The sequence below is a fragment of the Pangasianodon hypophthalmus genome, chromosome 12 (genome assembly GCF_027358585.1).
Source record: "Pangasianodon hypophthalmus isolate fPanHyp1 chromosome 12, fPanHyp1.pri, whole genome shotgun sequence".
Classification (NCBI taxonomy): Eukaryota; Metazoa; Chordata; class Actinopteri; order Siluriformes; family Pangasiidae; genus Pangasianodon; species Pangasianodon hypophthalmus.
Window position 1 is genome coordinate 20,948,418 of NC_069721.1, and position 14,787 is coordinate 20,963,204.

The following is a 14,787-nucleotide window of genomic DNA, read 5'->3' on the forward strand; positions in this document are numbered from 1 at the left end:
TCTGTGGTTGGAATGGTTGTGCAGCTCATGTTTCAGTTTCATTTTTGTGGAAACTAAACACCAACCTTCTCACTGGACATGTACTTTCTTTTGTCCTCCTCAAATTTCACATCAAAAAGAAATAGCATGTAATATAGCATGTAATTAATTTTCAAAATTAATTTTAAAAAGCTGTAACTACATAAATACTACTATCTAATCTGCCAAAAAAAAAAAAACTTTTAGATGAAATATATTTCTCTCCATTTCCTCTGGCTTATGTGTGTGAGTCATCTGACCTTATTTTTTTTTTTTTTTTTTTTAATTGCTTCCTTATTGGAATTCCAATGGAAACTCATTCTGTAATAAATCATAGCCCAATTTCGATATAAGGCACAGTGCATCCAAAACACTACTCAGTTCTATTCATACATTGCACATTTGTGATTGATTTTTTTTTTCTAAGTTTACTTTCATTTTTTTCCCCACCTTGGTATATATCCCCTTATTACATATCTAAGCACACATAAAGCAGGTTAATACATACTAAAATGTATGTAATGGAGACAAAGACTAAAGAAGAAATTAAGTGCAACATTATGATATTAGCTGACCCAGTATCTGTCATGGTTATTATTATTTTTTTTAAAAAAAGAAAGAAAAATGGAACAGAGTGGAAAATAGAATAGAAAAAGAATAGACTGGAAAATAGTATATTTTAGAGATTAATTGTGTCAACTGTAGACACAAGAAAAAAGTAATTTGTAAAGTAATTACAAACAAGTATAAACAAGTAGTTTCTCCACCAGATGACTTATTTACTCTTATTTGAACAATGTTCTTGATTATTACATATGCTCAAGTGAATTATTACTACAATAGCATTGCTTTTGCTACAGTCACTATGTTCTGTACTCATTACAGAAATGAAAACTGACATAGAAATCCCACTCATGTTTATCAGTGACAAATATGAGCACAGATTACAGATTTACATGATACTGATTTGATTTGTATTTCAATTGTGAGTAATTGTGGAAAATCTGACCACAGGAGGGCGCTGAATATATTTCAGACATTCCCTATAGAGAGCACACACATTCCCCCACTTAGTTTAATTTCACACTTGCATTTTTTTTCAGACTTGGGGAAATGTGAGCCCAGATTTTGGTACATCTGGTGGAGTGTGAACTCTATTTTCACCTGGTGGTCTGGGGCTTGCTTCACCGAACTGTGGTGGTCCACATCAGCTGTGGAAGGCGCTATCCGACTTTATATTGCCAAATATAAATCACAGACAGCTGGTGTTTATTTTGTCTTTGACTTCATTTTTATCCCCTGGCCCTTGTATCCCATTGTAACTTCTCCAACACATTACCATCGCTGCTTCAGTTAATGGCTTCTTATATTTTGCTAATCCCAAGCTATTCTTAATGACCATTCATTTGCTAGTCATAGCAAACATTCGATCTGGTGAACGTTTCATATTGACCTTTGAGTTGGTGTATTTTATTTGTCCTCAGAACTGAATTTAAGTAGGTTAATTCGAAGAAGTTATGCTTTGTTTCATAGTAGCTCTTCGTGTTAGTGCTATTGACACTAGCAACACAGACTCCAAACAGATAAGACACATTGGTTTTGAACTTGAAATGGGAAGAATAAACACTTAATTCTGTCGCTTCATCTTTAAACATTCTGCCTTCATTGTCAACTTTTCTTTTTTTCATTTAACAAACCATGTAGTCAGTTCAGTAATCATCCCAGGGTAAAAAGGATTATTACTATTAATAATAATAATAATAATAATAATAATAATAATAATAATAATATTTAGAAGCCCACCTTCCAAAGTTCTTTTTTTGTTTTGTTTTGTGCAATCATATTTTTTGTTACCAGACATTTACATGACAATGAGATAATTAATATCAGAAGGCCACAATGTCAATCTTTTTTTTTTTTTTTTTTAGAATATTCTGATTTTTGGGCTGAAATCTTAAATATTTATTTATAGCTTGATTAATTTGGGAGCCACCATCGGCTCGGGGCCCAAAGCTATGCACAAGTCTGGCTCAGAATATCACATATTCCCTACACACAGGAAATAAGCAGACGATAAGAAGTAGCTACCCACAGTAGGTGTCATTTAGTGGGTTTTGCTGTATCAAGTGAAGAGTCAAGAGAAGCCCAAGGATTTAATTTGATTTATATAAAATGTGTCAATTCAGAATCAGTCATACTGTCCATAACAGAACAGAGACTGAATCAGTGAAGAGTTCAGTAAGTAAGATGTGTAAATCCAGGCATGATCATGATCATAAATCATGATCTCTGTAATGGGGGCGCAACAGCAGACCAAATATGCACCAACATATTCGTTATGTTTTCAGGTTTTCCATCCGACATTCTTGTTGGAACTGAACCAAACAGGTCTAAAAAAGTAAATAGTCTTAAATAGTTTTTTTTCAATAGCTTACCTCCTGTACATCATAGATGTGTTATTTATACATTCATTTTCAGGAACTCAAGGCCCATGTATGATGTATGGCTATGTATGATTTTTGCCATCAGGGCGTCCATCCAGCCATCTGTCCATCTGCACATCTGTCTGACATTACTCGTGATATCTCAAGAATGAGCAGCTGGATGTTTGTAGGATTTACATAGAATTATCTTTGTCAGCAGCAGACGAAGATCAAATGTCTGAAAGATTTTCTTCAACTGCTTCCTTTCTGTTTAAAGTATATTTTAAGGGTATCTGAGGAATACAAATTAGTAACAAGAAGGACTAAACTTCTTGGTTGTGGAGGAATCCTTTTCCACTTATTCAGATGTAGATTTGAAACACTGTGCATCATCTTAACAACAACAACAACAACAACATAATAATAATAATAATAATAATAATAATAATAACAACTTTATTTATATATAGTACCTTATATATAGTATAGTACATAGTATTTATACAGTCAGGTCCATAAATATTGGGAAAGTGACACAGTTTTGGTAATTTTGCCTCTGTACACCACCACAGTGGATTTGAAATGAAGCAGTCAAGATGTGACTGAAGCGTAGACTTTCAGCTTTAATTCAAGGGGTTTAACAAAAATATTGCATTAACCGTTTAGGAATTACAGCCATTTTTTACAGAGTTCCTCCATTTTCACATAATGGTAACATTTTTGGTTTGTGTTAAATTACTCATTGATGATTTAAATTACTTCATACATTCCATGTAACGTCATGCATATTTTTGCTTTTTTTTAATCAAGTGTAAGTTTACACATATCATCGACGAGGCTACTTCATAGTTTTCACTGAAACCAAAAGAATTTTCTCATTACAGTTGTACTGGCAAAGTAACACAACTGTTATACAACTCAAAGAAACATCTTTTATGTAGATGTTCAGTGGATATAAAAGAGTCTACACACCACTGATAAAATAGCAGGTTTTTAATGATGTGATAAATGAAACCAAGATAAAGCAGGCCAGATTGATTCCACCTTTAATGTGCCAACAAAATTCATATGAAAAAATTCAAACATTGGTAGTTTCTGAATTTACAGAAGTTGTTTAAGCTTTCTTGACATTAATAAAACAAAACTCCCCAACACATACTGACTATGTACTTGTGAAGGAAAACTGTTTCTTTTGTAAACACTGAAAGAAAAAGAATGACTCGTTTACAGTGTTATGTATTTGTAGCACAACTCATCATGGCATCAGTAAATTGGATTTACAATAACAGGAGTTGAATATTGTCCAAATTCATCATTAATATCATTCTAATATTGTATGAACACAGTAGACTAAATAAAATTCACTGCATATTAAGATGTTAGCCTGAGTAGCATTCTATAAGTCAATTTTTACAGCAATTACAATAATAAGATGTTTAAGAAATTCAACCGAGGAGTTGAGTGCATGAGATCAGTGTTTAGTTTGTATCAGTTTGTCCTGCTATTTTTATTAGTTTATTTTACAACGTTGCAGCTTATGTAACTGCATATCAGAAAAACTATTAGGCTATATACTTAAAAAACCTAGGATTAAAAAGTTGTTTGGTTAGTTGCTGTTAATAATAAAATTACATGAAAGAAATTTTGAAGTTTGATTTATAAAAAACTTTGCAGAAAGCAAATTAATATTTCAATTATCAAAGTATCACCCAGCATTTAGCAATTTCAAATATAAACAGAAACTCAGATTTAAAAGACCTTTAAATCACACTTAAATTTTTTTTGGTCTTACTTTTTACTATGAGCATGTCGTTGACATGATATCATGAAACTGCAACTCAGAAAAGTCAGAGCGCTTAAAAAAACTTTGAATTTCTGAGCAGGAATTACGAGTTGGAGAGCCATATGAGTAGGAATTACAATAGAAGCATTTACACAAGAAAATAATCTTTCCTACTGGGAATTTGGGAGTTGGAAACTTCCCAGTTCCCACTTGGCCATGAATGTAGCATTAGTCTAGATGCAAAAAGACAGCAGCATGGGCCAGTTTCTTAGGATGTTGCAGGTGCATTTTACCTGAGTGGTGTATTCTCTCCTGGCAGTATCACAACGGTTTCATGCTTTTTAATTTGTGCCATTTTCCTTGGGTTGGGGTATTGGTGGAAGTCGCCCCCTAGTGGTGTGCTTTGATTTTTGGTAACCAGGAGGTGGAGAGGTATGGAGGTTGCTCAGACGGAACACCACTTTACATAGAAAAGGTCACAGGATTTATTAATACAAAATATATTTATCCTTCATGAATAAATACAGTCATGGAAATTTTCAAAATACATCTACATGTAAAATACACCTACAATAGCACTGCATCTACATTTTTCTATAAATTACTCAATAATCATTACCAGATGATTATGTTGTGTTATTATGTTAAAATGTTAAAATGTTTTCAAGATTCAAATGTTTATTTGTCACATGTGCATTCATAACTAGTACAAAGGTACAGGGAAATGAGATGTCGCAGCTCCTAAAACTGCGTAATGAACAATAAATATACTACACAGACAACATACAGTGGGTACAAGGTATAGGGGAGTGCAAGATAACACACGAAACCATACAAAAAATACATATGTAACTTTTTCTATGTGTATCTATGTAAATATGTACATATTCCCAAATTTCTATTTGTCATTTGGGCCTCTTTTATGAAGGATATGAATAGATTTACTCATAAATCATTGATAAGAGCATTTACACAAGAAATTTGGTATATATGAAAATCCCATAATTTCAGAAAAATGTTCATATTGTACTTGTGTGTGTAAATTTACACAAAAGAAGACTATAAGAATATAAACCTCAACTGATTAGGGTCAAATCATCCAATTGTCATGGACTACTAAACTTATATATACGGATTATACTGTTGAGTTTAAATTGCTTGCTTATTTATTTACAATTATATAAGTATAATTATATTAATATTAGATAATATAAGATATATTAATTACAATATTTAACAGATCTACAGTAACTAACAGAAGTGCTTTGTAGTATCTACCAAAATCACATTTCTTCACAAGGTCAGGGACTAAGAATATCATTGAGTTAAAACCCTGTATTTCAATTACATGCACTAATGTCATGAAAATTTTGTGAAATTCAGTCCTGTCATTATAATGGCATTAATTAAACAAATATTATATATAAAAATAAATTAAAGAAATCTACCACAAATCTATAAATTAAGAGAAATAAGACCCATTATTCAATTAAGACAAAAAGTGTTGCCGTTTGAAAGGAGGATGGGCTGCTCTGTACATGTGCATTTGTTGCCTCTAGGTTGGACTATTGTAGTACCTTTCTAGCTGCATGTTCCAGTAGGTACATAAATAAGCTCCAAGCTCAGGTACCTGAGTGAACTTTTGGTCTTTTATAACCTGTCATGCTTGTGCTTTGAGCACAAGATGCAGGTTCTTTGTTAGTACCTAGAATGATGAAGGCTAAAGCAGGGAGCAAAGCCCCCCCCCCCCATAAATTATGGAACAGCCTTCCATTTAGTGTTTGGGATTCAGACACAGTCTCAATCTTTATGTCTAGGCTGAAAACCTGATTGTTTAATCAACCCTTTTGTTAATCGTTTTTCTTTCATGTGGAGGTGCAGATCTGGGTTTTGGTAAAATGAGATGTTTGGATGCTGTGAAGCACCCAGATAATACCAATGCTTGCACTGAAGATCCATTCGACACACTCAGCACTGTCAAATTTTATAGTCTACACTTGTGGAAGTGTAATGACTCATAAACATACTACCCAGTGTAGCCCAGAATAGGATGGGTTCCATTTTGAGTCTGGTTCCTCTCAAAGTTTCTTCCACATGTCGTCTCATGAGTTCTTCCTCCTCACTGTTGCCTCTGGTTTGCTCATTATGGATCTAAATCTACATGTGCATATGGATTTCTGTAAAGCTGCTTTGTCACAATGCCCATTGTTAAAAGTGCTATATAAATAATATTGAATTGAATGTTTCAATACATTTGCATCAAAATGACTAACTTGAGGGAAAACTGTTTGACAAATGGTCTAAAGCTACAAAAACTAATAATTTTAGAAGTTTTGGGAGCTAATATTTTTTTGGAAGCATTTAACAACAGCCTCCCATAGAGACTTCTTGTGTATCTGAATGACCAGTTCTATTTGCAAATCCAGTCTTGCATCCAAAGAGCTTCAAAACCCTGGTGCTTCTTCTTGGCCAACTGAGACATGTTCACGGTTTTATTGTCACAAAACTGGTCGGAAGCAGTCACCTTCATGTAAAGAGATAGCTTTAGTTCAGTCTCCTCCCTTGTCTGATAACAATGATGATTGCCTAGCTCCCAACAATAATTCTGGATTTACGTGTCTGTCTCTATGTTCAGTGACACGAAAGATAAACAGCTGGTCATTATTTTAAGAGATACAGCAGGTGCTCAGTCTTTTATGTTGGAGAGTGTGCTCAATTACTCTGATGGGACATACTGGGGGTCTGACATTGTTGTTCGATGTATAGAATTGCACTGTAGTTAGTTCCCATTTCATTCTGTTTATATGCACTCTGAAATATTTCCTGGAAAGGTAAAAGTCAGCATACGTGTTGTGGTGATTTTGTTTTATTCATCAATTCTGTGGTTAATCAATGCATCATCAGTCTTTGGTTTTGTTATAAATAATGTGAGTATGAGCCAGAAAATGTTTCATGAATTGTAATGATCCAGTCTGTGTGCTTGTGTGGAAAGAGGAAACAAGACAACTGTGCTGATTGTACACATTCTGTTCCTGTTTGAAGGCCACAAAGTATGATTTATGTATACGATTTTATGCAATGTCAGAAAATGATAAGAGGAACCTTGATTCTTGATAATTCTTGAAGAAAGTTACACAAGCTTTTGTCTGACCTCATGTGATAAGTTGAGTTTTTGTCATGCTTGTTGTACAAAGCTTTAGGAATGATGCCAGATGTTTTGTGGCCAATTTTCCCAGAGGCTTTGTGCAGCTGATCAGATAGTCACGTCTTGAACAGTATATAATTTTGCTCTAAATTCCCCTATCTTCAGAGCCTTTTACATATGCTTCGGTGTTGTATGAAACTGCTCTCCAGGATCCTGAGTAAAGAAAGTTGACTTTCTCTCTTTCAAAGATTGCGTGTTTCTTTTCTCTCACCTAAATTTCTGGCATGACAGTGTGCAACTTCGAGTGGAGGGTGTGTCTTTTATCTTGGGAACTGATTGAGCTGGTGGAGTAAAAGTAAAATATTTTTTGTTCCTGAAGTAACACATAAGCTTTCTCTAACTGTGTAAGAGAATGGTTTATATCAGCAGTTTCCATTGGTACTTCCTGCCTGTACAGTTACATATGCTTCGCAATCTGGAAAGCTCTCCTAGATCAGGGTGTGTTTATCAGGAAGTGGACTCCTATCAGTCCTACTGCATATTAGCACTTGCCATTGATTACTGTTTGGCTGGATATTTAGGCATAAATACAACATATCGCCACACACTCCAACATTTCTGTTGGCCTGGTTTGAAGTCAGATGTTGTCCAACATTATAAGTCATGTCATATATTCCAGGTAGGTAGAAAACCTAATCACATGTTACCTCCTGCTCCATTACATCCCATACCCACTGTGGGAGAGCGATTTAAATTTGTATTTATGGATTGTCTTGGTCCTTTGCCTAAATCAAAATCTGGTCATCTGCATCTGTTGACATTTATTTGCCCCACTACTAGATATCCAGAAGCTATTCCACTCTGCAGTTTTTGTGCAAAATCCATCTTCCAAGCATTATTCAATTTATTTCCTACTTTTGGGTTTCCAAAGCTTGTACAAACAGGCCAAGGTTCAAAGTTTATGTTAAAGATCTTTACACAAGTTCTGCAGCAAGTCTGCATAAAGAGTAGTGCATTGAGCGCATACCACCTTGAATCCCAAAGAGCAATAGAATGATTTAGTCAAACTCAGAAATATATGCACTGAATGTATTGCATTGAGCCAAGAAAAGACTGAGATGGAAGCATTCCTCTAGCTTTATTTGTTGTTCATTTAGCTAGGCTGAGTTGGTATATGGACATTCAGTATGAGAACCCCTCGCGGTATAGGGTTTTTTTTTTTACAGGAATAGATGTCAGTTTGCCAGAAACTTGCTGCTTGATTATGTCAGTTCAAAGAGTGCTTGCATTCAGGCTTTTTTAATGCTAAGTCCTCCCTGTCCTCTGCTCAGTCCAAAATAAAAGCCCACTATAACAAGCCTGCAAGGTACCAGCCATAGTTTTAGTTTTGCTTCCCCTTCCTGGTACATTTTTGCAAGCTAGACTTTCAGGACCATGTCAAATTGAGTCAAAGCTTGGGGAAACTGAATATGTAGTCCAAACCCCTGATAGGAAATGGAAAACTAGTTTGCATTGTCAACATATTGAAGCCCTATGTTTCCAGACAGGATCAGTAGGGTATATGTAAGGTCCAGCCTTCCCTACTCATGTCTAGCTGATGATGGGCCTTTGCTTAGTGAATCTTCTGTACCATGTGCCTAACTCTGTCTAACTGAGGTTTTAGGTGATTTGTGGTCTTACCTTTCTCATCTTCCTGAAAGAGATTGTAATGATTTGAGGTACCTTATTGAGAATTTTAAAAAGTTTTTGGTTATGATATTCTTAGACAAATACGTGTTCTTATACATTATATAGATGTGCAGGGCTATCCTCCAATTAAGCACCATATACACAGTATCAATCCAGCTAAGTTTATACTCATGCAGAAGAAGGTTCAGAATTATTATTAATGGTTTTGCAGTTCATAATTCCAGTGCTTGGATTGCACCTTGTCTGTTAGCTCCCAGGAGAACAGATGGGAGAGCCCATTTTTCTTACAGAAAAGAAAATGCTATCAGTTGACCTGAGTCTTTCCATCTTCCTTACATTGATGACTATGCTGACAATGTGGGTATGTCACCAAGTTAAACCGACTCAAAAGTTATTGGCAAGTTCCATTAACCGAGCAACATCTGACATTTCTGTTTTGGTTACACCCAGTAACTTTTTTCAATATACTGTGATGCTGTTTGGAATGCAGAACTCCCCTGCTACTTTTAAACATTTAATCAATCAAGTTCTACTTGGGTGTAATGATTGTAAGGCATCATTAAGGTTTGATGTAATCTCTGTAATCAAACTGGAATTAAAGAGTTGCTTGCTTAGTGCTTAATTTTAAAGTGGATGTGATAATTCACTGTTAATAGCACCAAAAATTACATTAAAGAACAGTTTGATCAAAAGATCTCACAGAAAGTGAGTTAACATATCAATTATTAAAGTATCATCCAGTATTTAGCCATTTCAAATATAAACAGAAACTCAAAAGACTGCTTAAAACCCTTAAATCTCTCGATAAACTCTGACTTTTCAAGTAGGAGTTACGAGTTGAAGAGCCATTCAAGCGGATCTTTCCTGCTGGGAATTCAGAAATTTACCTGTTCCCTTTCGGTCTTGAATGCAGCATAAGTATTCTGCAGCTTTATGCTAGCTTTGTGACTTGTGTATATAAGCTTTATGCTTGCTAAACTGTACATATGTAAATATTTCACTATACATAAAGCCAACGATATCAGACATCATACTTGTACTGTGTAAGTATTGGAGTATTGTGTCCAAAGAGAAATACTCCATCAATCAGGTCTTTATGGTAGAGTAGGTAGATGGAAGCCACTACTTAGTAATAGGTATATGGCAGGCACTTAACGGACTCCAAGAACATGAAGAAAAAGATTCTCTGGTCTTATGAGACAAAATTTGGGTTGAACTCCAAGCACTACATCTGAGGAAAACCTCTGAATTTCTCTGAATTTAAAAAAAAATCAAACTGTTCTATAAAAAAATTAAAGAGAAATGCAGTAAAACTGGAATAAATATTGGTAGCACTTTTCCAAGGTGTAAAAATGTATTACTTCTGGGTGGGATGTGGGTTTTTGTGCAAAATCCATCTTCCAAGCATTATTCAATTTATTTCCTACTTTTGGGTTTCCAAAGCTTGTACAAACAGGCCAAGGTTCAAAGTTTATGTTAAAGATCTTTACACAAGTTCTGCAGCAAGTCTGCATAAAGAATAGTGCATTGAGCGCATACCACCTCGAATCCCAAAGAGCAATAGAATGATTTAGTCAAATTCAGAAATATATGCACTGAAAGTATTGCATTGAGCCAAGAAAAGACTGAGATGAAAGCATTCCTCTAGCTTTATTTGTTGTTCATTTAGCTAGGCTGAGTTGGTATATGGACATTCAGTATGAGGACCCTTCGCGGTATAGTTTTTTTTTTTTTAGAGGAATAGATGTCAGTTTGCCAGAAACTTGCTGCTTGATTATGTCAGTTCAAAGAGTGCTTGCATTCAGGCTTTTTTAATGCTAAGTCCTCCCTGTCCTCTGCTCAGTCCAAAATAAAAGCCCACTATAACAAGCCTGCAAGGTACCAGCCTTAGTTTTAGTTTTGCTTCCCCTTCCTGGTACATTTTTGCAAGCTAGACTTTCAGGACCATGTCAAATTGAGTCAAAGCTTGGGGAAACTGAATATGTAGTCCAAACCCCTGATAGGAAATGGAAAACTAGTTTGCATTGTCAACATATTGAAGCCCTATGTTTCCAGACAGGATCAGTAGGGTATATGTAAGGTCCAGCCTTCCCTACTCATGTCTAGCTGATGATGGGCCTTTGCTTAGTGAATCTTCTGTACCATGTGCCTAACTCTGTCTAACTGAGGTTTTAGGTGATTTGTGGTCTTACCTTTCTCATCTTCCTGAAAGAGATTGTAATGATTTGAGGTACCTTATTGAGAATTTTAAAAAGTTTTTGGTTATGATATTCTTAGACAAATATGTGTTCTTATACATTATATAGATGTGCAGGGCTATCCTCCAATTAAGCACCATATACACAGTATCAATCCAGCTAAGTTTATACTCATGCAGAAGAAGGTTCAGAATTATTATTAATGGTTTTGCAGTTCATAATTCCAGTGCTTGGATTGCACCTTGTCTGTTAGCTCCCAGGAGAACAGATGGGAGAGCCCATTTTTCTTACAGAAAAGAAAATGCTATCAGTTGACCTGAGTCTTTCCATCTTCCTTACATTGATGACTATGCTGACAATGTGGGTATGTCACCAAGTTAAACCGACTCAAAAGTTATTGGCAAGTTCCATTAACCGAGCAACATCTGACATTTCTGTTTTGGTTACACCCAGTAACTTTTTTCAATATACTGTGATGCTGTTTGGAATGCAGAACTCCCCTGCTACTTTTAAACATTTAATCAATCAAGTTCTACTTGGGTGTAATGATTGTAAGGCATCATTAAGGTTTGATGTAATCTCTGTAATCAAACTGGAATTAAAGAGTTGCTTGCTTAGTGCTTAATTTTAAAGTGGATGTGGTAATTCACTGTTAATAGCACCAAAAATTACATTAAAGAACAGTTTGATCAAAAGATCTCACAGAAAGTGAGTTAACATATCAATTATTAAAGTATCATCCAGTATTTAGCCATTTCAAATATAAACAGAAACTCAAAAGACTGCTTAAAAACCTTAAAGCTCTCGATAAACTCCGACTTTTCAAGTAGGAGTTACGAGTTGAAGAGCCATTCAAGTGGATCTTTCCTGCTGGGAATTCAGAAATTTACCTGTTCCCTTTCGGTCTTGAATGCAGCATAAGTATTCTGCAGCTTTATGCTAGCTTTGTGACTTGTGTATATAAGCTTTATGCTTGCTATACTGTACATATGTAAATATTTCACTATACATAAAGCCAACGATATCAGACATCATACTTGTACTGTGTAAGTATTGGAGTATTGTGTCCAAAGAGAAATACTCCATCAATCAGGTCTTTATGGTAGAGTAGGTAGATGGAAGCCACTACTTATTAGTAGGTATATGGCAGGCACTTAATGGACTCCAAGAATATGAAGAAAAAGATTCTCTGGTCTTATGAGACAAAATTTGGGTTGAACTCCAAGCACTACATCTGAGGAAAACCTCTGAATTTCTCTGAATTTCAAAAAAAATCAAACTGTTCTATAAAAAAATTAAAGAGAAATGCAGTAAAACTAGAATAAATATTGGTAGCACTTTTCCAAGGTGTAAAAATGTATTACTTCTGGGTGGGATGGACATGCAATTAATGACATTGTTCTTTCAACTCCTGTGCAGCTAACAAAGCTAACTAGCTAACAGTGATTCTGACAGACAGCTGGAAAACTAATGAGACCTCATTACAAAGAATAAACAGGTCAGTGATGGAAACCTTGACCATTCTCATAAATCAGTATGAGCCTAAATTGCATGTGGTTTTAGCATTATAACTTGGTTTTCACTTTATCCACTCATACAGTAATATTGTATGTGAAACCTAATTGTAAAGCGAAGTTGATGTTATGCTTTAGAATGCATGACCCAAAGACAGTAGTTGGAAATTGTGTTTCATGTTTTAATTTAGGAAGGTGTATGATGGTTAATAATTTGAATGATTTTTAAAAAAAATAATAATTATAGGAAATAATCATCATTTCACAGTTGTCAAGAGTAAACTTACCTCGGTGTTGTTTCTCTCTGCGTTTACAGACACGACAGGCAACAGTCACCAGCACAATTATCAATACCAGTACGAGACCTCCTCCACCAGCTAAGATGCCCACCATGATCCAAAAGTCAAGGCCAAAGAGTGTAGCAGACTTGAAACCTGAGCAACATTCCAATCATTATCTTTCATTAATGAGATTGTATAGCATAATATCATCAGTTCAAGAGATAAATGTTTAAGATCCATATAGAAACTGCTGAAAAATAAAGATGCATGAAAAATACTTACATGTTTCTTCCACTGGATCACTTGTGCTTTTATGAACTGGATTCTGTGCAGTACATGTATAGTTTGATTTGTTCTCCTCGATATTTGTTGAGAAGTTTAATACATTCATCTTTATATCTTCCCCATTTTTGTACCAGCTGAAAGATAGACCTTTGCCACCTTCAACATCACATCTGAAGTCAACCTTCTCATTCTGACATGTAATAGTCACTCTTGGCTTGGGGACTTTTGCTGGTAAAAGGGAAGGACAGCATCATGAGGATATTCATGCCGTATTCAGCATTATAAATCATTTCGCATGTATGTATTTTCAATAGTAAATATTAAGCATTATTTTAAAATTAAATGATATTGCACTGGAGATATGGTGTAAGAGATCTAAATTTGTGATGTGAATAAGTATAAATTTTCATCACATCCATTAAAAGTGAGAAAGATATTTTCAGTAAAATAGCATTTATAATCCCAAATGTCTTACCATAAACACAGACGCTTTCTGAGTAAGATTTTAATGTGTTGCCGTTCACATCAAAAACCTCAACATTGTATGTCCCAGAATCGCTCAGTTTCACAGGTTGAAGCTCCAGGAACTTATCTTTCACAATCCCCGGTCCCTTTTGTTTCCTATTCCTTTTGGGTACTACTATTTTATCATCTTTTTTTATAGTGAATCGATCATTATCCTTAAGCTGCGTGTCAGTCAGTTTAAAGGTGAGACTGTCCCCTTCTAATTTATTGGTGTGACATCTGCTACAGTCTGTGGATAAAATTTGTACAGACATTTTAAAGCCATAATGAAATTCACTTAAAATTGATGCATATATGACAGTCAGTCAAACCCAATGTAATGTTTAAAATATGACATGCAACACACAAACATTTCTGATAAATTCTTACTAGAAACCATTAGTGCAATCACAATCACAATCACAACCTTATGACAAATTAACATGGAAAAAACATTCACTGATGCTATAAATAAATAAATAAATAAATAAATAAATAAATGTCACAATACAATAAGTGCACACAAGAGCCAGATTTCCCTAGCGAAAATTCTGCAGGCATATCTACAATTCAAATAAAGACTAATTGAAGATCAGTCTCGTACCATGATAACATAAAACACGAAAATGATTATTTAAACAGAAAATCATGACCCACCTGTTAAGGTCAATAGAGTCAGGAGACAGAGGAATAAGATTGTAACACTGCCTTTGGTGTTCATCGTTCTTCAAAAAATTCCAGGAAATGGCTTCAGTTTTCTGTTTTGAGGTGGAGGGGTGTTAAGACAAAGAGCACAACTTAAACTTAGATGTGCAGTAAACATGGCAGAATGTCTCCACCTTTAGTTGGAAACATTTTGTGAGTGCAGTACATCACCTCTCTTTCCATTGGGAAATATGTAATGTTAGCAGGAAAATATCAGTTGTGAGAGATTTGAAAGGATTACC

The 14,787-nt window shown here is 35.0% G+C and overlaps 1 protein-coding gene across 1 annotated transcript; it reads right to left on the bottom strand.

The window, feature by feature from the left end:
- Positions 1-3,227: 3,227 nt before the first annotated feature.
- Positions 3,228-14,787, bottom strand: LOC113527658 (SLAM family member 5-like). Its single transcript, XM_026915672.3, has 5 exons — positions 14,498-14,787; positions 13,812-14,090; positions 13,334-13,564; positions 13,058-13,204; positions 3,228-4,684 (listed from the first exon to the last, which is right to left on the bottom strand). The coding sequence occupies exons 1-5, from the start codon at positions 14,559-14,561 to the stop codon at positions 4,566-4,568; spliced, it is 840 nt and encodes a 279-aa protein (XP_026771473.2). The 5' UTR covers positions 14,562-14,787; the 3' UTR covers positions 3,228-4,565.

Excerpts from the sequence above, each read along its gene's own strand:
- LOC113527658 (XM_026915672.3), bottom strand. The coding sequence starts at position 14,561 with ATGAACACCAAAGGCAGTGTTACAATCTTATTCCTCTGTCTCCTGACT. Across the intron at positions 13,565-13,811 it reads AGAAAGCGTCTGTGTTTATG|CAAAAGTCCCCAAGCCAAGA; the intron begins GTAAGACATTTG and ends CCCTTTTACCAG. Across the intron at positions 13,205-13,333 it reads TGATCCAGTGGAAGAAACAT|GTTTCAAGTCTGCTACACTC; the intron begins GTAAGTATTTTT and ends AATGTTGCTCAG.